Genomic DNA, 23,303 nt, shown 5'->3' with positions numbered 1-23,303 from the left:
ATGTCTAGGAGCCATGGAGGAAAGAGACAGAACCAGGACACCATAGTGCTAGGCATTGTACAAATACATGGTTCCAACCCCCAGGAGTTTACAATCCCAGTATAACACAAGAGATAACAGATGGATATAGACTGACAGCAAAGCACAAATAAACAATATTGGTCAGTATGTTAGGCAGTGGTCTTTGCACACTAGCAACCTAACTTTTGTCACAGCAAAGGGAGTTTTAGGAGGGATTTGAAGGTGGGTAATGAGGCAGCGTTGCAGCTGTTTACAGCAGACACCTCCCAAACATGTGGAGCAGCATGGGAGAAAGCACAACGGTGCTTGTTTGAAAATGTAACAAGTTGGCAGCGGAGGCTGGTGTGATCAGAGGTGAGCATCCACAGCTCGACAGTGACAGAGATGATAGGATGGGGATTGAATATGAAGGGCTTTGAAAGTGAATACAGGCAGTTTATGTTTGATGTGAAAGAGGAGTCAGTAGAGGGATTCAAAGAGGGGTGACATGGTGAAAGCAATGGGCCAGGAAAATTAGGGTGACCATATGTCCCCTAATTTTATTAGGACAGTCCCAATTTTTGGGTCTTTTTCTTATATAGGTTCCTATTACACCCACCCCGTCCTGATTTTTCACACTTGCTGTCTGATTTTTCACACTTTCACCCTAAGGAAAATGATCTTTGCATCAGCATTCTGAATGGATATGAGCAATTCAAGATGGCTTTTGTCAAGACCGGAGAGAAGCATGTTGCAATAATCATGACACAAGATGCTGAGTTTTAGTTTTGTGGATAGACAAAGAAGGCTATATCTTAGAGATGCATGGCTTAGTCCAGGAAATACCACACTAGTAATTAATTTCCCAAGGTCAATCTTATGAAGGGGACAAAAAACAGATCAAGATAATACAGTCTTACACAGTGTGTCTTTCTCACTCACTGGTCTACTTTATCATTCACTGGTCTCACTCTGATCCTAGAAATCAGCAGGCAAATGAATTTAGGTGTCTGAGAACTTCACTGCTCTTTTCTGGTATCAACAACCATATCAGGATTTCAATTTACAAAAATGTCCTTGAATAAGTGTATTGGCCTATGTGTGAATATAATAAACTCTTAATAACTAAACAGGATAATTTAAGGAGGCCTCTGAAGAGGGTTGGCAATTTAGCACAGCAGACTAAGAGGACACAATCTGCTTCTCAAATTAACAGATTACAAAAAGGTTCAAATGGTAAATCAGGAAAAGGATTATAATACAGATTTTTTTTGCACCAACCGTCTAATATTGGAACAAATCAGAGTGCACATTTGGGCACAAAGCACTGAGACTCATGCAAAGCAACAACAAAGGAGAATAAAATGAGAGTTTAATAAATGGAGGCTCATGTAGTTTAAATACTCAACCCACAAACAGAATTTACCAGGACATCTGAAAGGGCATATTTAGCCTGGTGAGACTGGAAGACCATGGAGAATCATGAGAGATGAGTCTGATAGAGGAGAATGGGAGAAAATTACAAGTCCCATGAGGCACCGTGGAGGCATTTCTGAATTGAACTATTTAGGTTTTCAATTGGTCGCCAAAAAGTCAAACTTTGCTACAAGGAAGAGAAAAGCTCCACTAATTTAGTTTAGTTTATGAAAAGGACAAATCTAGATATGTTAAGTAAACCATTTCTTTCATTTTTATTCCATTTTCTCTCACTTTAATAAATCTTCTTTTGTTAAAATACTGCAGTATCGGTAATTTCACACAGACATCATTTCTACAGAGAACCCTGAAGCCTCTGTGGAATGGTGGTGAAGGTTAAACTGGACAAAAGGTGTCCTTATCCCAATAAGTCATGTTGCCATAAGGCTACTACATGAAAACACAATGGGATAGGTCAAAGGACCAAGGACAAGATGAGAGTTTCCGGTCCTAATCCCAGGCAAAATCTGTTCCCAGACCAGTGAATTTCTACCAGCCTGTGGATCTATTTGAGTGAAGTTTGTCTATAAGTGCTTGCCTGCTGCAAGTCTGATTATCATTAGAAGATTGTGGTTCCAATTATGCCAAGTCAGGGCCTGGTGGCTTTTCTTCCAGGATCAACTTCCAACCATGTCAGCAACAAAAAAAAATGACTAATCCCACGGTGAATGTCTGCAAAGCAAACTTTTGATGTGCAAATTCAAGAGCACAGTGCAGATTAACATCATGATATTTCAAGGGCATAGATAATTTGCCAACAGCTCCAGGACTCTAATTTTAGGGGAAAATAATAATACATTATTTACATGATATTACAGATTTGATAATACATAGGAGATTTCTCTCAACTACTAAGAAAGAAAATAGTTTTTTTCTAATGCTTATTTCCTTTTAAAGAGTTTGCCTAGAAACATATACTGTAAGGCATAAAGATTAATAAATCAGATGAATAAAACAGAAATAAGGTGAAGTTTTATACCACAGTGTCGTAGAAGCTGTACACCTGCAGCTATCTTTGTGTTACTAATTATTAAGTGCAGCATGGTCAGACACGCCGACTTTCTAATTTCCCCTGGGGTGCTCGACCCTCACTCTGCCCCAGACCCTGCACCCACTCTACCCCTTCCCCCCACCTATTTCTGCCCCCGAGTGCACCCCACTCTCGCTCTGCCTCTTTCTGCCCCCACTCCTCCTCCCCCCAACAGCACCCCCTGCATGCTGTTGAACAGCTGATCACTGGTGCTGTGGGGCGGGGATAGGGAGAAGCTGATTGGCAAGGCTGCCGGTGGGTGCTGAGCATCCACAATTTTTTTTCTGTGGGTGCTCTGGGACTGGAGCACCCATGGAGTTGGTGCCTATGAGTGTGGTACTATTCTTTCTTACTCTTTATAACCTTCATGTAGCAGATTTCACTACATTAAGGTCCAAACACATTTATTTTTAATGCATTCAGGATCAAGCACATTTTTTGCTTGACTGTTGACAGATCTCCACATGCTAAAAAAGTATTTGTGACTGACTGAATTGAAGCATCAGTGTAGCAAATGGACAGTTTAATAGCTGGGCGTCATTGACTATGTTTCACTGAATTTACAAAGATTCTAAATATTAAGTTGCTTAGATTGTATTCTCCTCCAGACGAGATTTGTGTCTTCCTATTTGCTTGTACATCATCTCAAACAATAGGATCCTGATCCTAACTAGGGAGTCTGGATGCCAAGGTAGTATAAATATTAACTAATAAGTATAAAGATCTACTTCCCTCACCTTCAGACTATCTAATATACAGCAGCGAAGATCACATTTGTCTCTCATTGTTTAATTACATTATTGCTCTCCTTAAAACCATACACTGGCTTCTGCTCTTCTGAATAAAGTTCTTGCTGCTTCTTCTAGCCATCAGAGCCATTCACAACTTTACCCTTACTTACCTATCAGCCTGCCTCCCCTCTGGAGCTAGGCACAAATTTTCATTTTTTTCTGCCAAAAACTGCTGATTTGGCTTGACCAGAAAACATCACAAATTCATGTCAGTTGTGGGGGGAGGGGGGGTGGTTCAGAAAAAAACAGTTCATTATGACATTTCCTAAATGAAAAACATATCAGCCTGGGGTGCTAGATTCACAAGGAGATGTAGCCCTCACTCACAAAACAGAGGAGGAAGACGTGGTGATGATCCCCTTATACCCAATAGCCCAGTGATTAGGGCACTCACTTGGGATGTGTGAGATCTAGGTTTGAATCCCCACTATGGAGAAAGGACTTGAACCCAGACCTCCCCGCTCCCAGATGAATGCCATAACCATCAGACTAGAGACTCCTTCCCACTCGCTCAGACCCAGTGACTATTTATTTATGCAAAGTGGAACTGCTTCAACAGGAGAGACAGAGCCCCCACTGCACAATATCCTATAGAGCGCCTGGTGGTTAGGAATGGAGACCTGGGTTCCAGAACAGGAATTCAAACCTGGATCTTCCACATTCCAAGGGGATGCCTGAATCATTGAGCTATCAGGTATAAGGGCGGCAGCACCACCATAACAGTTTTGTGAAAGTGCCTTTGTGAATCTAGTCCTTGATTTCCAGATTTCCTTTGCTTTTATTAAAAACTGTTAAAAATGGCTAAAATCAAAATGAGTTCTTTCAAAAAAAATGTATTTGCAAAACAATTTTTCCAATGTTTCAGAACTGCCAGTGAACCAACAAATCATCATTTGTACAGCTCCCTTCACCACCTATATTGTTTCCTGCTAATTACGCTCTGCACAAACCATTCTTCTTTTGAGATTTTCTTCCAGTGGAGTTACTTCAGATATGTACAGATTCTGCTCTGCAACAGAGCAGAATTTGACCCTTTGCAAATGGCTTGACAGAGTATCGATACTAGTCTAAAAATGTATGCCACATTGTACTGTAAATATATCTTTTCTGATCTAGATATTAATATAGGACAGTATTTCAGCCACTCACTGCCCATAAATATTGAAATATATCCTTCTCATAATAGATACGATTGAAATTCATATTGACATCATTTGTGGCCTTTACTGTTATGGAACAGGCCTATATCATTTAACAGGATTGAAGCAACAGACTTCTATAAAAATGCCAAGGCTCTACAGAAATTACTCTAAGGAGTTACAGAGTATACTAGGGAATAATATCCCACCCATAGGTAGTTAGACCATCCCATAAAATTCTATGAAAGGAATAGAGTTCTTCATTAAATTGTGCAGAATGATTCCAAACACCAACACACACAACCTATATCAATGAGATCATCATCTAGTCAGTTCTATAGGCCTTTTCTAAAAGAGTACACTCAGCCTTGAGTAAAGGGCATTGCAGAGCCACACATCACTCTGAGGAAAGTGTGCAAGTGCACAAGCCTCTGTTCTAGATAGTCACTCTTCATTACATTACATTACCAGCCCTTTCGAGCATTTCCAAACATCTCTGTAATGTTCTGTTTCTCAGAGAGCATTGTAGTATGCAGTAGCCTGTTAAAAATGCCCCTCCTTCCCCCAAAAAAGACTTCTGGTTGGAAAAATGTGTTTTGCACAATGAATAATTTAAGTGGATACACTTCACTGCATTTCTATGCATTAAGTGCTATTGCTTTTGGAAGAACGAAGAGACTCGCAGTTATAACCAGATTATAAAACTACTGGCTGGTCATACTTTAAATATGCTAACTTAAAATACAATTCATTTTGCCAATCAATAAGAAAGTAAATTACAAAAATGGGCTTTTCTTATTACCTTTGCAATGTAACGCCTTCTTTTCCGCCAAAACACCATACCATACATTTAAACTAGCAGACTGGATTGCCACTTTCAATGAATATTTAGCTGAGATTTCTTATTTTCTAGGGAAGAATCATCAAGACATTTTCTCTGTTATGATAACTATAGCATGGAACAGAGCATCTCTTCACTATGACTTTTCCTGTCATGGGTAAATGATAGAAAATAATTTACTCTATTAAATGCCTGCTTTCCCAAAAATCTAAGCTAGCACTGCCATTTTCTCCAAGACATCTCCAAATCTCACTGCAATAAAGCCTTGGTTAATATTAGTTATCAACACATCACTGTCTTGAGTTTAACTCTTTTCTCCTTGGAGGAAATATTTTTTAAAATTCCCTTCTTTAAGATTTAACCTCTTACCAAAGATATTCAGTTTCATTAAGCTGTTATTTATATTGCCTTTATTCCATTAACGAATATGCTTGAATACATTATAAACTAATTTTTGCATTAAAAATTCAGTATTTGTAAATGCTGACCGAAGAAACTGTTTCAAGTGGTTATCAAAAGAGGATACAAATTCCATCACTATAATACACCATCAGTCAATGTAATAACACAGATTAAAAATTCACCAGATTTAGCTTGGCAGTGCTATATATAATGGATTTTACCTCCTTTAATTGAATTAAATTAAAATTTTACTTTTTTTTTTTTTAAACTCAGCCTAATCTGCCTACGGCCTTGTAACACATTAAAGGTAGATACAACAGTATGATAATTTGCGAATGTATCTTCACTGTCTTAGGCCAGACATCCTGTGTACAAAGGCAACATTAGAGCTGCAGTGCCATTTCAGTGAGTCATACACCCCTTATTATTCACAGAATCATAGCAATGTAGGGCTGGAAGGGACCTCAAGAAATCATCAAGGCCAGCCCTCTGTGCTGTGGTAGGACTAAGTAAACCTAGACCATGCCAGGCAGGTGTTTGTCCAACTTGTTCTTAAAAACATCCAACGATGGGGATTCCACAACCTTTCTTGGAAGCCTATTCCAGAGCTTAACCACCCTTATAGTTAGAAAGCTTTTCCTAATGTCTAACCCAGTGGTTCCCAACGTGGGATTCATGAACCCTTGGGGGTCTGTAAAACGTATCAGGGGTTCTCAGAAAAAATTCTGTAATGGCAGACAGAGCTATCCCTAGGGACCCCATGGCGGCTGGGGCCGTGCAGCCGGGACCCCAGGTGCACAACCCTGGGGAAGTTGGGCGGCATGAGAGGCAGAGTGGGAGGGGAAGCCATGCTGTACCTGGAGGGCTGTCCAGGCTAATTTGTCCCTGGCCCCGCATCCCCCTGATGGCATGTTTGCATGCCAAATCAGCCGGAAACCAGGTCATTGTAGCCAATGTAGCGGTAACGACTCTCAGTTAGTCCATACTCAGTCATTCTTGGTAGTGTGCCATTGTGCTCCAATGAGATGTGAGTGAATCTTCTCACTTACTAGTTTGTTCGTTTGTTAGCGTTCTCAGTGTGTTATTTTTATTTGAACTGTTGTACACCCAATATGGAGAAGCGACTGAAAATGGAAAGTGTAAAGACATGAGAAAACAAACATTTGACATCAGCTAGTGTTTCGTGAAGTCCAAAGTGTGGAAAATCTAAGTCAAATGATCACAATGGTCCTGGAAAGTCACTTATGAAGAAAAGAAAATATGACAACGATTACATAAAATATGGCTTTCCATGCATTGTTGATCAAGAGCATCCAAAACCACAATGCGTAATTTGTGGTGATAGTCTAGCAAACAGCAGCCTCAAACCTTCTCTACTTCGGTACCACTTAGAAACTAGGCACTCCCCATAACTCAACAAGCCTGTTGATTTTTTCAATCGAAAATTAGCCAAGTGGAAAGGTGACATTACCAGTTTTGTATCCAAAGCAAGTACTGATAATGAAAATGCACTTGAAGCATTGTACTGAGTGAGCTACCGAGTAGCAAAAGCATCAGAAGCCCATACCATAGCAGAGAGCTTGATTGGTCCATGTATAAAAGACACAGTTCATTGCATGCTCAGAGAAAAGGCTGCAAAAAGGATTGACATAGTACCTTTGTCCAATAATACGTTGTCGTGAAGAATTAATGAGATGTCAAGTAATGTAGAGACCACAGTTGTACATAGAGTGAAAAATAGTCCATATTATGCTATACAGTTGGATGAATCAACTGATGTTGCTAATCTATCTATCTATTTTGCTAGTGTTTGTATGTTATATGAATGAAGGTATGGTTGAAGAAGACTTGTTGTTTTGCCGACCATGGAAAGAACATACAACTGGAGAAGATATCTTCAATCTGACTAATGCATATTTTCAAGAAAAGGAAAGATTGGTCTCATTGCCTAGGCTTTTGCACTGATGGGGCCATATCAATGATGGGAAAGTATACTGGATTTGTAGCTCGAACAAAAAAGGTTGCATCAAACGTGTCTTGAACTCATTGCAGTATCCATAGACAATCCCTCGCAGCAAAACGCATGCCTGAGGGATTGAAGGAAGTGCTAGACAATACAGTGAAAATGGTGAATTTCATAAAATCACAGCCAACAAATTCCAGAATATTTCACGTACTTTGTGAAGAAATGGGTAGTGTACACAATTGTCTGTTGTCCCATACCAAAGTTAGAAGGCTCTCACAGGGAAAAATCCTTGTGTGCTTGTTTGAGCTTAGAAGGGAAATCCTTGTTTTTTTCAACAGCCACCCTTTCCACCTCACCAGCTGTATGGAAGATCATGTCTGGCTCCACAGCCTAGCTTATTTAGCATACATTTTCTTGAGGATTAATGACCTAAATTTCTCTCTTCAAGGCCTCAATACAACAGTTTTCAACATGCAAGACTGAGTTGAATCCATGATAAAGAAGTTGCAGTTCTGGGAAAGGTGTTTGGAAAACAAACTGAGTATTTCAGTATGCTTCTTGATTTCCTGGCAGAACAAACTTCAGTTGGATCAGTGCACTAAAACCAATATAACTGCACACCTAAAAGGACTTTGCACAACACTCAAGAAATACTTTCCAGCTACGTCAGGTGATAATGACTGGATTCGCAACCCCTTTGATGATACCACTTTCTCAGCGCAGGTATTGAGCACTGAGGAAAAAGAGAAATTGATTGAGATCTCCTGTGATTACAAACTGATCAACTTTTGACTGAGTTTAAGAAACAAGTACTCTCTGCTGGCAGAAAAAACTACTATAGTTTTGTTACCGTTTTCAACAACATACTTATGCAAGAAAGCATTTTCCTCTTATGCACATCTGAAAACCAAATACAGACACAGACTCAATGCCGAACCAGACCTGAGACTTTATCTTTCTCCAATGGTTCCAGACTTCCAAGAGCTATGCAGATCAAAGCAAGCATATCCATCACACTGAGGAGATTTACAGTTCAAGACTCCTTATGAGAAATGGAAATGGAGGTGGATATTTTTTGCTGTTTCTAAAATTAAATAGGCTGCTAGTGTTGTTTTTAAAATTATTATGAAGAACAAGTTTAAGCTTTGTTGTAGTCATGCATTGTTTGCCTGGACTGCTCAAGATTCGAGTGCTTGTGGGAGGAACTCTTTATTTGAGTTGGCTTCTTAAATACCTTCATGTTGTTTCATGTCTGGTACTCCTTGATGAAACATGTAGGAGGCTTAATCGAAGTGATATGAGCTACAAAAGTGAAATCTCGGAATAGTGTTGCCATTTTCATAATGTAATAAAATTAATAATCTAATGATAAATAGTGTGTAATAAGTGTGTCTCAAGAAAACCAAATTATTTCCAAGATCACCACTTCTATAATTTATGCTCAGGGAAGGGAGAAAATCCCTGGAAATATTCATTTTTAAGAGGGGGTTCGTGAGATTTGATATTTTTGTGAAAGGGGTTCGCGGTTGTTAAAGTTTGGGAACCACTGGTCTAACCTTAAGCTCCCTTGCTGCAGATTGAGCCCATTACTTCTTGTCCTGTTTCAGTGGACATGGAGAACAATTGATCACAGTCCTCTTTACAACAGCCCTTTGAAGACTTACGAGGTTCCTCCTCCTGTCTTTTCTCAAGACTAAACATGCTCAGTTTTTTTAACCTTATCTCATAGGTCAGGTTATCTAAACCTTTCATCATTTTTGTTGCTCTCCTCTGGACTATCTTGAATTTGTCCACATCATTCCTAAAGTGTGGCACCCAGAACTGGCACGAGTAGTCCTTCAGAGGCCTAACCAATGCTGAGTACAACGGGTCAATTACCTCCCTTGTCTAACGTACAACACTCCTGTTAATGCAGCCCAAAATGATATTAGCCTTTTTCACAGCTGCGTCACGTTGTTGATTCAGATTCAATTTGTGATCCACTATAACCACCAGTTCCTTTTCAGCAGTGCTACCACTTAGCCAGTTATTCCTCATTTTGTAGTTGTGCATTTGATTTTTTTCTTCCTATGTGAAATACTTTGCACTTGTCTTTATTGATTTCAGACCAATTCTCCAATTTGTCAAGGTCCTTTTGAATTCTAATCCTGTCCTCCAAAGTGCTTGCAACCCCTCCCAGCTTGGTGTCATCTGCAAGTTTTATAGGCACTCTCTCCACTCCATTATCCAAGTCATCAACGAAAATATTGATTAGTACCAGACTCGGGACTGACCCCTGCATGACCTCACTAGATATGCTGTCCCAGTTTGACAGCGAACCATTGATAACTATTCTGAGTATGGTCTTTCAAAAAGTTGTGCACCCACCTTATAGTAAATTCATCGAGACTGCATTTCACTAGTTTGCTTATGAGAATGTCATGTAGGACCATGTCAAAAGGCTTACTAAAATCAGGATATACACCTCTACCCAGATATACTGTGGTCCTCGGGAGACAAAAAAATCTCACTGTGTTATAGGTGAGACTGCGTTATATCAAACTTGCTTTGCCCGCTCCCCGTTCCTTGTTCCCTGACCGCCCCCTCCAGAGACCCCCCTCCCTAATTACCTCCAGGACCTCACCCCCTACCTAGCCCCCCTGTCCCCTGACTGCTCTATCCACCCCCCACCCCCGATAGGCACTCACCGGCAGAGGCGGGAAGCGGAGCAGCCCGGCCCCAGTCCGCTCCACTCCACCAGTTCCCAGCCACGGCACTCCGCTTCCCGCCGTCGATGAGTGCAGAGAGGTTGGGGAAAGGATCCCGCCCCCCGCACTCACCTGCAGTAGGAAGCGGAGCAACGCGACCCCAGCCGGCTCCGCTTTCCTTGCCTTGGCCCCAGCCGTGTCGCTGGAGGGTGGCTGGGGAAAGGTCCTGCACTCACCTGCAGCGGGAAGTGGAGCGCCATGGCTGGGAGCTGGCGGAGTGGAGCTGGCTGGGGCTGGGCTGCTCTGCTTCCCGCCGCCGGTGAGCGCGGGGAGGTTGGGGAAAGGACGCCCCCGTACTCACCTGTGGCAGGAAGCGGAGCGCTGCGGCTGGGAGCTGGTGGAGTGGAGCTGGCTGGGGCTGGGCTGCTCTGCTTCCCGCCGCCGGTGAGTGTGGGGAGGTTGGGGAAAGGACGCCCCCGTACTCACCTGTGGCAGGAAGCGGAGCGCTGCGGCTGGGAGCTGGTGGAGTGGAGCGGGCTGGGGCCGGGCTGCTCTGCTTCTGCCGCTGCTGGTGAGTGTGAGGGGGATGCCTTCCCCAAAACCCCCTCCCCCGAGTGACAGACCCTGGGGAGGGGGAAGCGCCTGACCGCCCCTGAGACTCTCTGCCCCTTATCAAACCCCTTGGCCCCGGCGTGGTCCGGCACCCTTAACTCGCTGCTCAGAGCAGCGTGTCAGAGCTTTACCATGTTATATACGAACATGCATTATATCGGGTCGCGTTATATTGGGATAGAGGTGTATCACACTTACTGCTTTCTCCCTCCTTATCCACTAGACCTGTAACCTTTTCAAAGAAGGAAATTAGGGTGTTGTGGCATTACTTCTTGACAAATCCATATTGGCTATTCCTTATAATCAGGGATCCTAGTTTTCCCAATTAAAAAAAAAACCCTAAATTCTCTCATAAAACATGAAAATCTGCATTTTTTTTACAATTAAAATGAAACACTGAACTTTATTTTCCGTAGCCACAATATATATGGGTATCAGTTGAACATAATGTTTTACTGACATATTTACAATTTTTAAGCAAGTTTAAAACACAGCAGTGCCATGAGTCACTATAATAAAATAAAATTAATAGAATTGCAATTTGTTATCCACAGCCCTGCTGCATACAGTACAGAACAGAACAGCACTTTACCATCAACATGAAATTTATCCTCGCCAAACTCAGTGACACGGTCTTTAGGGGTGATTTTTAAAAGTTTTCAGCATCTTTTCATAACTTTAATTACTCACATCTGGAGGTTGAAGAGAAATTTGAGATGCATTAAAACACGAACCCCCATATGCCATAGAGTAACCTCTATATGCCAGAAGCAACTTAATGGAATATGTTTAGCTATGTAAATTTAAAGCACATTCAAAAATCAGCCACAAGAGGGGGAGGTTGTGGGCACTGAATAAGTGACACTGGTACTTTCAGTAAAATTTGTTAATACTTAATATATGTTTTTTATTTTTTCACAAATGTAAAAACTAAAGATTCTCTGTAAGAAACACATTCCGCGTTTTTTCGTGGCAAACAGATTTCTAGGATCCCGGCTTTATAACCCTATTATCCTTCAGGTGCTTATAAACCGATGGTTTAATAGTTTGTTATAGTATCTTTCCAGGATTCAAAGTTGGGCAGATTGGTTTATAATTATCCAGGTCCTCTTTGTTTCCCTTTTTAAAAAGATAGGTATGTTTGCTCTTCTCTGGTACTCTGGGACCTCACCCATCCTCCAGGTGTTCTCAGAGATCATTGCTAAGGGTTCTGAGATTGAATCAGCTAATTCCTTAAGTATCCTAAAATGAATTTCATCAGGGCCTACTGACTTGAATACATCTAACTTATTTAAATATTCTTTAACTTGTTCTTTCCCTATTTTGGCTTGTGTTCCCTGTGTTGAGGATCTGGTCACATTAACTGTTTTAGTGAAGACTGAAACAAAATTGGCATTAAACACCTCAGCTTTCTTGATGCCATCAGTTATCTTTCTTCTTCCTACACTGTTCTTCATCTTCTTCTTGCTCCTAATGTATTTAAAGAGCCTCTTATTGCCTTTTATAGATCATTAAAGAGCTCCTGATGGAGCCAGATTGACCTCCTATTATTCTTCCTATCTTTTCTTTGCACTGAAATAGTTTGCAGTTGTGCCTTTATAGAATCATAGAATATCAGGGTTGGAAGGGACCTCAGGAGGTCATCTAGTCCAACCCCCTGCTCAAAGCAGGACCAATCCCCAGTTCCCTAAATGGCCCCCTCAAGGATTGAACTCACAATCCTGGGTTTAGCAGGCCAATGCTCAAACACCTGAACTATCCCTCTCCCCCCTTTAATATGGTATCCCCTCAGAAACTGTCAGCTCTCCTGCACTCCTTTTTCCCTTAGATTTTCTTCCCACTGGTCCTTACTTACCAGTTCTCTGAGTTTGTTAAAGTCTGCTTTTTTTTTGAAGCCCATTGTCCTTATTCTGCTGCTCTCACATCTTCCTTTTCTTAAAATCATGAACTCTGTAATTTTCATGATCACTTTCACCCACATTACCTTTCACCTTCAGACTCGCTACCAATTCCTCCCTGTTGGTCAGAATCAAGTCTAAAATGGCTGCTTCCCGGGTTACTTCCTCCACTTTCTGGAACAAAAAATTGTCCCCAATACATTTCATGAATTTATTGGAAATTTTGTGTTTTGCCATATTATTTTTCCAACAGATATTTGGGACATTTAAGTCCCCCATTACTACCAGGTCTTGTGTTTTGAATATTTCTGTTATATGTTCTACAAATGCCCCATCCACCTCTTCTTTCTGATTTGGTGATCTATAGTCCAGCATTTCTCAACCAGGGGGCCGAGGCCCCCTGGGGGGCCACAAGCAGGTTTTCAGGGGGTCTGCCAAGCAGGGCTGGTATTAGACTCACAGGGGCCAGGGCAGAAAGCTGAAGCCCCACTGCCCCAAGCCCCACCACCTGGGGCTGAAGCCGAAGCCTGAGCAACTTAGCTTCACGGGGGCCCCCTGTGGCAGGGGCCCCCGGGAAATTGCCCTGCTTGCTACCCCCTAATGCCAGACCTAACTTTTATATGCAGAAAAATACTTGCTGTGGCACAGGTGGGCCATGGAGTTTTTATAGCATGTTGGGGAAGCCCAGAAAGAAAAAGGTTGAGAACCCCTGCTATAGTCGATCACTGCATAATCAGCAGATTGTTCCATAATCAAGCAGAAAAGGATGTAGAAGCTTCAACTCAGATTAATTGTTCATGAAAGCAATTACAACTAACAGGCTGTTTGTAAATGAACTGTAATAATTCAGGGGTGATGGAAGCAAGCACAGAAAGGGCATTTGCAGTGTAGGTTACAGTGACTTGGCTAAAGCTGAGGCCTGACAAAATAAGCAAGCAGACATATACTGAAAGAAATCGCTTTGCCATTAATGTTGAAAGCCAATGTATCACATTTATGTGCAACATCAATTCAGGGGTGAAAAATGGTGAAATTGTGTGACCCAGGCCCTGTGCTGCAATACTGACCCAGCAGAATTCAGACCATGCCTATCCCACTCAAACACATTCGCACAAGCATTTCAACCTCATCTCCCCGAGAGCCATATGGTACGTGTGGAATAAGACCAATGGTGACTCTAATTGGCGTGCTTTTGCATCCAGGACTCGGGAGGGCTAAATAAATCTTACTGATAGCAAGCCAGTTGTCAGTCAGCCAGGACAAGTTTGAAGAACATCATGTTTTTAAAAAGTAGATGAAAAGATGAAAAATATTGATGGAGGTCATATTGTCCTTGATCAAACTGTGAAGTGCCCCTTGCTGGCAAGAAAACAGGATACAAAAAATGCTAGGTTTGCCAGCCAGGGCAGGCGCCCAGCTGGCAATCAGATTGCTCCATAGCAGTTAATCCAGCTCAGAAGAACCCTATTACTTGGAAACTGTTGAGATTTTTCTGTGTGCTTATTTCAGATGGCTCTTATTTTGTGCTATTTATACTTACTGGTTATGAAAGTCAGATGATTTTGTTCTGTTACTACACTACGTTCCTAAAGCAGGCTGTTGCGTAGGACTGCATAACACGGTTGCCTGAGTTCTTGCTTGGATTCCAAATGAAGCTGTAGAACTTTTAATTATCATGAACAATTTACGTCACCTAAAAAGATTTTAAATCTGATGCCCATAAAAGCACATCACATTAACATACAGAAGTATAGAAAAATGATCCAGCAAAAGGTGTATCTACGTAATAGAACAGCAAAATCCACTCCATTGTAAACCCAATTTTGCCCCTCCTACCTACAAAATCCCCAATAAATACTCTTTCAACTTGAAATGTGGCACATGTGGAGTGTGACCAAGCGCACAATTTTTGTAACTATATTTGAGATTACTGAGACAAGCTATTCTAAAGATAGGCAGAAAAAAATGGGTATTAAACTTTGAAAATTGTCTAGTGCTTTTTTGCCACAGCTTGCCTACAAAACAGCTTGTTCTAAAGACTTCAGTGATGTTGGGGGTACAAAGTCCAAAAGACCAATTAGAGACACTGAAAAGAAATATGAAGAAAGGAGCTAAACAAAGAAAATTGCTGCCTTGTTTCCTTTCTTCCCGCTAACAAGGGAACATCAATGTTTTGACACCAGTATTGCTAACTCCTCAGACTGGCTTTAAAAAAAAATCACAAGATTTTTCTAAATAACAATTTTGGAGTTATTGTTTGCCTTCTTGCTTTTGAGCCTTTAGGGTCCAACATTTTCAAGCTTTTTTTACGCAACCAAGAGAACTTGAAACTTCCCTTTTAAAAGCTGTGATTTTCACATTCACTTGTCTTCAGGAGGTGGGCCTTAAAAAACCCACCAAATATTGAGACAGACACATTTTAAAAAAATCAAAAGAGTTGGCAGCACCGCAATTCTTGACATTTTATTGTGTAATCTTGCAATACTGGGTCTCTGTCTTGAAGCCTCAACTCCTGGAATCATGGCCAACAGCTGAAGGGCATGGAAATGGGAACACCTTGCAGGGCTAGGCTAGATAGAATATGGGGAGTAGAAGCTCTGCATCATTATGCTGATAGGGGTTCCCAGTGCTGTTCAACAACCCTGGTTGCAGATGCTCATGCAGCTTCACATACCATTTCTGATCTGCCGGGCTCCTGTCCCTGATCCCTAACTCCAGCAGGAGGGAGGAAGTGACAAGCCCTGCAGAGCTTAGGGAACACACCACAGTTTCTTCTTAAGCTCCTTTATTAACATATGGCATCATCATAATTTATGTGGATGTTTTCTTGGTCCAGAGTTTAGTGTGACAGTCAGGGCCGGCTCTAGGTTTTTTGCCGCCCCAAGCAAAAAAAATTTTGGCTGCCCCCCGTCCCAGCCCTTGGCTCCCCCCCGCACCTCCCTGCTGCCCAGCCATGGGCTCTCCCCCCGCCACACCCCCCCTGCCGCCCCAGCGCTGGGCTCCCCCCTTCCCCCCCCCCAGTGCCACACACGCACACCTCCTGCCATACCAGCTCTGAGCTCTCCCCACCCCCCACCTGCACTCTCCTTCCGCCGCAGCCCTGGGTCACTGGTAACTCGCTCCCAGGGCGAGTCATTCAGCAGGAATTTTGGATGTGCACAGAACACAGACAGGATTGGGTCCCATATGGTTACAGAGCTGCAGTAAAGTGGAACAATTTTCAGCTTGTGTGATTGAAGGATATCTGGATGCATATTATAAGACTGTCCTCCATAAATGAGGAAAAGTTGAGGTGCCTTTATTATTCTTTTGTTCCACTCTTTCTTTCTATGGGGAATTTGCCAATGCAATATCACTGTCTTCCTTTTAAACAAACAAACAAAAAAAAAGGCAATGGCTGTTGAAAATAGCAATTCCAGTCCTAATAACCACTGGGAAGCATTTCTTGCTCAATTTTATCCTACTTTTTCTACAGCAAGTTACAGTGAAGTAACAGCTGCCCAAATTGAGCTTGAGCACTCCTGAATTTTGAGGTGTTCAAATCTGGAAGGCAGGTGCTGGGTGTGTGTGTGTCGGGGGCTGTGGGCTCCGCGGGGGAGCACGGCAGCATGTATGCAGCAGCGTGTCTGGCGCTGCGCAGAGCCAGACAAGCTGGTCTGAGTGGCACGGTAAGGGGGCTGGAGGGTGGGAGAAGGGGTAGGGGATTCCAGGGGGGCAGTCAAGGGACAGGGAGCAGGGAGGGTTGGATGGGGGGGAGATTCGGGGGGGGGCAGTCAGGGGCAGGGAGAAGGGGGGGTTAGATGGGTCAGGGGTTCGGGGGGGCAGTCAGGGGACAGGCAGCGGTTGGATAGGCATGGGAGTCCCAGGGGTTTGTCAGGGGACAGTTAGGGGGTGGGGTCCTAGGGGGGAAGTTGGGGGGGTCTCAGGAGGGGACAGTTGGAGACAAGGAGAAGGGAGGCTTAGATAGGGGGTGGGGTCCTGGGGGGCAGTTAGGGGCAGGGGTCCCGGCAGGGGGTGATCAGGGGACAGGGAGCGGGGGGAGTTGGAAGGGTTGGGGTTTCTGTGGGGGGCAGTCGGAGGGAGTGGATGGTGGCAGGGTGGGACTACCCTCCCTCCCCGTGAAGTGTCCTGTTTTTTGAATGTTAAAGTATGGTCTCCCTACCATTCACAGCACTCACAGCACGCTGCCGCATGAGGTCCCCCTCCTTCCTTTCCAGTTGGTAGTGACCAAGGGAATGCTGGGAAATGTAGTTCTTTCCCTGCTCCAGGGCTGGCTCTATAGGCAGGGTGCTAATCAAGGAACTACAGCTCCCAGAGCCCCCTGTTGGTTCTCAGCTTCCCTGCCACCCCTGCAAATGGGCTGCCCCAAGCAGGTGCTTGCTTTGCTGGTGCCTAGAGCCGCCCCTGGTGACAGTGTGATATAGGCAGGGAAGGAGGCAAATACAAGGCCATCCAGGATCGAGAGAATCTGCATATAGACATCAAAGTCCAAGTATAGTGCTTGAAAAAATAAGTGAGAGAGAACATTTGTTTTGTTTCTTAATGGAAGCAAAAGGTATACATTTCTCAAACAGAAAATGTAAAAAAAAATGAAATAGAAAAGTCATTATAACCTTAAAACATGAATGACTCCAAGGTAACACCAAGGAGACTGCTTTGAAGTAGGTCTGCAGATGTATTACTGACCACTCCAGCAATTTAACTAAGCCAGTCTTAAGTGTGTTTACAAAGGCAAATAACGTCACTGATGTAAAGATGTTTCAGAGTGAACATATGCTTCTGCATGATGATCAGATTCTGTGCAGTGTTCTCTTTTCAGTGTAACTTAGAGGCTAAAACATCAGCAATGACAGAAACAAATGGAGGAAGGAAGAGCGGTAATACAGGAAGAGCTTTATTGCTTATGTGCTGCTATTTTTTGGCTAGTTTGCAGTCCATTTGGCAGTGCCTAGATCAAATCACATTTTCCTTCAAGTACTAATAAATCTCTCTCTCTCTCACACACACACACACACACACACACACACACACCCCTACCTAATAGGGGTTCCCAGTGTTGTTCTTCAACCCTGTCTGCAGCTGTTCACACCCCTTTCTCCTCCCATAGGCTAAGTTAAAGGTGTCTGGTTTAAAGAAAACATCAAAATAAATGACTTTTGTCATAGTTTTAATTCCAAACTTTTTCCACTTTTGAGGGTGCCCAGTGAAACAACACTTTTTTTTTAAACATATCCAGGCACACAAAGCAAAGGGTAGGAAACTTTAGTGCTGTAGATAAATGAAGTCAATGAAGCCCTTGAAAACTGATGCAAACACTGAGCTCCTATATTAAACTGTAAAATTAATGGTTTAAAGGAAAAGCAGAGTGCTATAAGAGGTTAACTATCATGGTGAAGTATATTCTGAAAGGAAACAAATCCGTTTAAACTAACACCAATGACTTCAGCTCCCAGGGAGGTAGTTAGCAGAGTTACTCTTCCCAGCTCTCAAGCATCATGTAATATTCCTCCCCACCAATACAAAGCTCTTTCTTATCAAAGTGTTGTATGGAACATGAACAAAAGCCACATTTGTAATTTTGTACCTCCTCTTATATCTGGAACAAGCTCCCACTTCCCAGGCACCCTCTCTTTCTGCACCCAGAGCAGTCCTAGAATAAAGTCTACAGTTATGGCAAATATCTGAGACGAGAACACAAATTACTGCCACCCCGAGGTGCTAACACACTGGACACTAACAATTCATAATGTTTTAAATATCTAGTTGTTTTATGAATTCACCAAAAAAAGGTGCCTGCCGCATCAGGCAACAAAGATAAAATGGACTTCTGTCAAGCATTACAGACCAATATTTCCTGTGGGTAGTGATTAATAAGCATGGATGGATGAAATCTGTCAGGGGGAAAGCACAACATTTTTAAACAATCAGGTTCCCAAGTACTCAGCCTGCTCTGGAGTCTGGCCAGATTTCTGGAAAGGTCTAGTTCACATCCTCAGCCTGAAAGATTAACACTAGAATTAGCATAGCCCCATACGTTACATTACATCATTCAGTTACCACAATTGCTCCCATTCTACACTACTCATCACACTGCATTTACAACTCTTGTTGGGATGACAAAAGAAGGGAAATGCACAATACAGAAATCATGTTTCCTAGAGGTCGTCTCCTCGTGAATATGGTTGAAGTTCATTGGTGATGCAGGTAGGGGGTGATATGAAAGATAGCACAGAGGTGTTGGTGTGTGATGGAAAGAAAGGGACACTCAAGGTTGGAGTCACTGTCAGAATGGGAGGAAAAGGGGAGCATATGAAAAGAGACAAGTGTTAGTGCTGAGTGATGTAGGGTTAGTCATCCATGCCCAACACCTCAAGGCTGTACTACTGGAATGCCCTCTATTCATTCCGAATCTCCATCTGCTTCAGAACGCAGCTGCCTGTCTTCCAAGTGAGGTGGGACGCTACAAGCACGCAGAACAGCCAAATTCAACTCTTTGCCTTGGCTTCCTTTTTCTCTTCTGGTTGCAATTCGAGGTATTGGCAATGATTTGTAAAGACCTGAATGGTGTGGAACCCAGCTCAATCACTATACACCATCACAGCAATTAACATCTATTAGAAGGCTTCCAAATACTCCATAACAGGCAAAGCATTTTTTTTCCACTTGAGGGCATTACAGTTGGAATTTGCTCCCTTGGCAGTCCACCAAAGCTCCAGTCTAACAACACTAAGACAGTCTGATGTCACTTAGCTTTTGTCTGATTTTTGGTTTTATTATTCTTGAAAAAAAAGTTGTAATTTTAATGTTACCCACTGTAAATGGGTTTAACGAATTCATTATTGTTTTAATTTAGTTACTAAGTGCTTAGCTGCTATATTGTTAGAGGCTTTAAAATTAATAAATCAGTCAGCAGATAGTGAGTGGCCTTTTCATTTTAATATTGATGAGTTACATATAGGTTTAATTAATTGCAAGTGTCAGAGCCTATCATTAGGCAAGTGGTCATATTCGGTATAATAAATACCTAACCAACTTCCATGAAAACACATTAATTGCTTTTATTATAAGCACTACGATTTACCCTTGAAGAAAAAGTATGTACAACATGATGCCTGCTATGTTAGATTATCCTGAAACAAGTACAAAAGGCAAGTTTTATGTCAGGTCTTCTAAATTTCATTCTCTATGGTTTAATAATTCTACATTTTTCCTTAATGTTATCTCCCCACCACGCCCCTATAAGCACTTCTGGTGGGAAATAGCAAATCACACAAATTGCCTATACAATCCTGGGCAAGCAGTGTGAAAAATTGGCAAGAATTGCAATTAATATGCAATATAATGATAATTTAGGCTTGGCCACAAAACTCTATTTCATTCTGTTTGCACTGTAGACATTGAACCCTGATATATGTAATGTGCTCCTAGAAATAAATTGGGGTCCAAGGATAAGACAACGTTCACATTTTTACTATGTAAAAGACCTTCTGGGGTCAGGGAGGGAGAGCGTTTTATGAACACAATAAAACCATCATAATTTAACCTCTCAAAACTAGAAGACAGACAAGCATAGATTCCACCTCTTTCATAATGTGAGCAGATTTCTCAAAGACTCAATACTGCAAACAATAGACTGTCATGGGAATGCAAATGTGATCACTAAGTGATACAGATCTGCCCTTTATTAAGCAGATACACTTGCGCTCTTGCAGTGTGCACTGGATTCTACACAAATGAGGTGGGTGAGATCATAGGTGCCAACTTCTCCTGGCGCCGGTGAGTGCTTGACCCCCCCCACCCCTGCCCTGCCCCCCATTCCAACCCCTTCCCCCAATCCCCACCCCGGCCCTGTCTCTGCCCCGCCTCCTCCACTGAGCATGCCACGTTCCCGCTCCTCCCCCCTCTTCCCATAGCTTGTTACACTGCGAAACAGCTGTTTCATGGTGGCAAGCACTGGGAGGAGACGCGGGGACACGGCGCACTCACGGGAGGAGGCAGAGGGGAGCTGGGGCGGGGAGCTTGGCTGCCGGTGGGTGCCCACCAATTTTTCCCCGTGGGTGCTCCAGCCACCCAAATAACCTGAGAGAACCTGCTTCAATGAAGAAATAAAACCCCTCCAACCACACGCCCCCAGGTCTCACCTCCCACCCCACACGGAGTATCATCAGCTATAACCTATACTCGATGGGGAAATCATCCTGAAAGAAATCTTTCCTGAACCCCCATGTCTGGTCTTCAAACAAACCCCCTGCCTCTCCAAGCTTATCATCAGAAACAAGCTCCCCACAGGATACAACTCCTCAAAGCAGCACAGACCCTGCCAGAACAACAGATACAAAACCTGCAGACCATGAGTCCTACACATGGCTATCATAACACGTGGCGTACCTCATCCAGTGCACTAAATGCCCCAATAACAACTACGTCTGAGAAACCAGACAGTCTCTCGAATGAGCTTACACAGGAAAATGATAAAAGACAAAAAATACCCTGTCACTTGTGGGTGAACACTTCACAGAGCAATCACTCTATATTTGACCTATCAGTCCTCATCCTCAAAGGAAACCTGCACAACACTTTCAAAAGATGAGCCTAGGAGCTTAAATTCATAACTCTGCTAGACACTAAAAATCATGGACTGAACAGAGAGACTGGATTTATTTCTTACTACAGCAATCTGTAACCCAATAATCCCTCTTTGTCCTATGACTGCAGAACTATTAACAGGCCACCCTACCTTGAATGGTCCCTTACAATATGTGCTCACTGCTTATGCTAGAAAATCTGCCCCATCTTGCATGTAGCTGGGTTGCTCAGGGTACCTTTCCCAGACCTGACGAAGAGCTCTGTGTGGCACAAAAGCCTGTCTATCTCACCTACAGAAGTTGGTCCAATAAAAGAAATTACCCCGCCCACCTTGTCTCACTGATCTTGGCTGTCAGTTACACTTACTCTTCTACATTGAGAAATCTTTTCAATCATCTCAAGAAAGTTGACATCTACTTCCATAACTTTCTCCTCTGTAAGCAAAGCAATACAAGCAAAGCTTTAACTTGATAGTTCCAGATACAAAAATGTCAATGTGATGTCAATGTGGTAATCTAGCAACAACCAAAACAAAAAACAAAAAAAACCCCACTAACAAAAGACAGCCAAACCCCTAAAACAACGTAAAAACAACCCACCAAGAACATTTATCTTCCTCTTCCCAAAGTCATTTGGCTTAAATTCTGCCTGTGTTACACCTTGGCAACCAAAATAATTTCAATGTTTTTGCACAAGTGTAATGGAGCAGAACTTGGCTTATTAGATGGATTGAAAAGAGCCAGAAGTCTGTTGAAAATTTGAGTTTTGTCAAAATGAAATTTTTGTGAAATAAATTCAACAATTTTTTTCATTTTTTGAATTTTTTTTAAAATAGAGTACACATTTTTTGGTATCTTAAACATTTTCCATTTTAAATGGGGGGGAAATGCTTGCATTCTCTCATAAAAAAAAGCTTTTTCTGGGGGAAAAGTTATTTTAAAAAAAGCTTAGAAATGGAAAAAATCATTTTTAAAGTGTAACTTTTCACTTTTAAAAGTAACATTTTCATTTTAATGTGTTAAATTAACGCTGTCGTGCTTTAGTGAAGATGCTATTATGCTAACAGGAGAGCTTCTCCCATCAGCAAAGTGAATCCACCTCCCTGAGAAAGGATAGCTATGTCAACGAGAGATGCTCACCAGTCGACATAGCGTTGTTTACAGAGGGAGTGAGGTTGGTGGATTTTGCATGTCCCCGAGCGACATAGTTATACCAATTTGGGTCTGTAGTGTAGACCTGACCTTACTTTCAGAAACAAACATTTTTTCACACCTTCTGTCTGTTTTCCAACTTGTGCTGGTTGAAAGACAATCTGACAGTGAGGAAAAGTAGCTTTCCCTCTGCCCCTGCTTCTTTAAAATGTTTTTTCTTAATTATTTCCCAATGGGAAAAATTCAAATATGGATTATTTTTCCCTGTGAAAATGTCCATAGGGGGAAAAGGAGGAAATCATCCTTTCTAGTTAACTCTAGCATTGAGTATTTGCAGCAGGTCATGGGTAACAGCTCCACAGCAAACCTGATTTCAGATATTTGTTTATAAAGCATTAACTGCCAAAGAGGCGACCACTTTTAAAACAGTAGCACTTTTCCTCACAGAAGAAGTGTCAATTCACCTACAGTTTAGTAAAAGATTGGGTAGAAATAAAATTGGCTTGCGAGTTAAATGAAAGGTTTGATTTGAATCAGGTAGAGACTTTGTACATTTTTGTAAGAACTTTAGGCTTGATCCTCTGTTCACTGACTTCAGTAGGAATGTAGCCACTGACTGGAGAGGGTGCATCATAAGACCCTTGCTCAGGAAAGACGATGAGAGGTTTAGATCACAGCTGTTGGAGAAAAACTCAGTTCTCACTTTTTGTTTGGGTGCAGCAGA

General features: G+C 42.3%; 1 protein-coding gene across 3 annotated transcripts in view; it reads right to left on the bottom strand.

The window, feature by feature from the left end:
- KCNH1 (potassium voltage-gated channel subfamily H member 1) overlaps positions 1-23,303 on the bottom strand; it is a 346,134-nt gene that overhangs the window by 62,710 nt on the left and 260,121 nt on the right. The window contains exon 11 of one of the 3 annotated variants that reach the window (XM_045012019.1): positions 2,020-2,247. The exons of 1 other annotated variant lie outside the window; for it this stretch is intronic. In XM_045012019.1, the coding sequence (XP_044867954.1) occupies positions 2,110-2,247 (138 nt within the window). In that variant the 3' untranslated portion in view covers positions 2,020-2,109. Of the gene's footprint in view, positions 1-2,019; positions 2,248-11,586; positions 11,637-23,303 lie in introns of those variants that run through there. One more of the 3 variants, XM_045012021.1, reaches the window with a different exon arrangement.

The sequence above is a fragment of the Mauremys mutica genome, chromosome 3, assembly GCF_020497125.1.
Source record: "Mauremys mutica isolate MM-2020 ecotype Southern chromosome 3, ASM2049712v1, whole genome shotgun sequence".
Classification (NCBI taxonomy): Eukaryota; Metazoa; Chordata; order Testudines; family Geoemydidae; genus Mauremys; species Mauremys mutica.
Note: the sequence above shows the minus strand (reverse complement) of the source record. Positions and strands in the feature narration are given on the sequence as shown.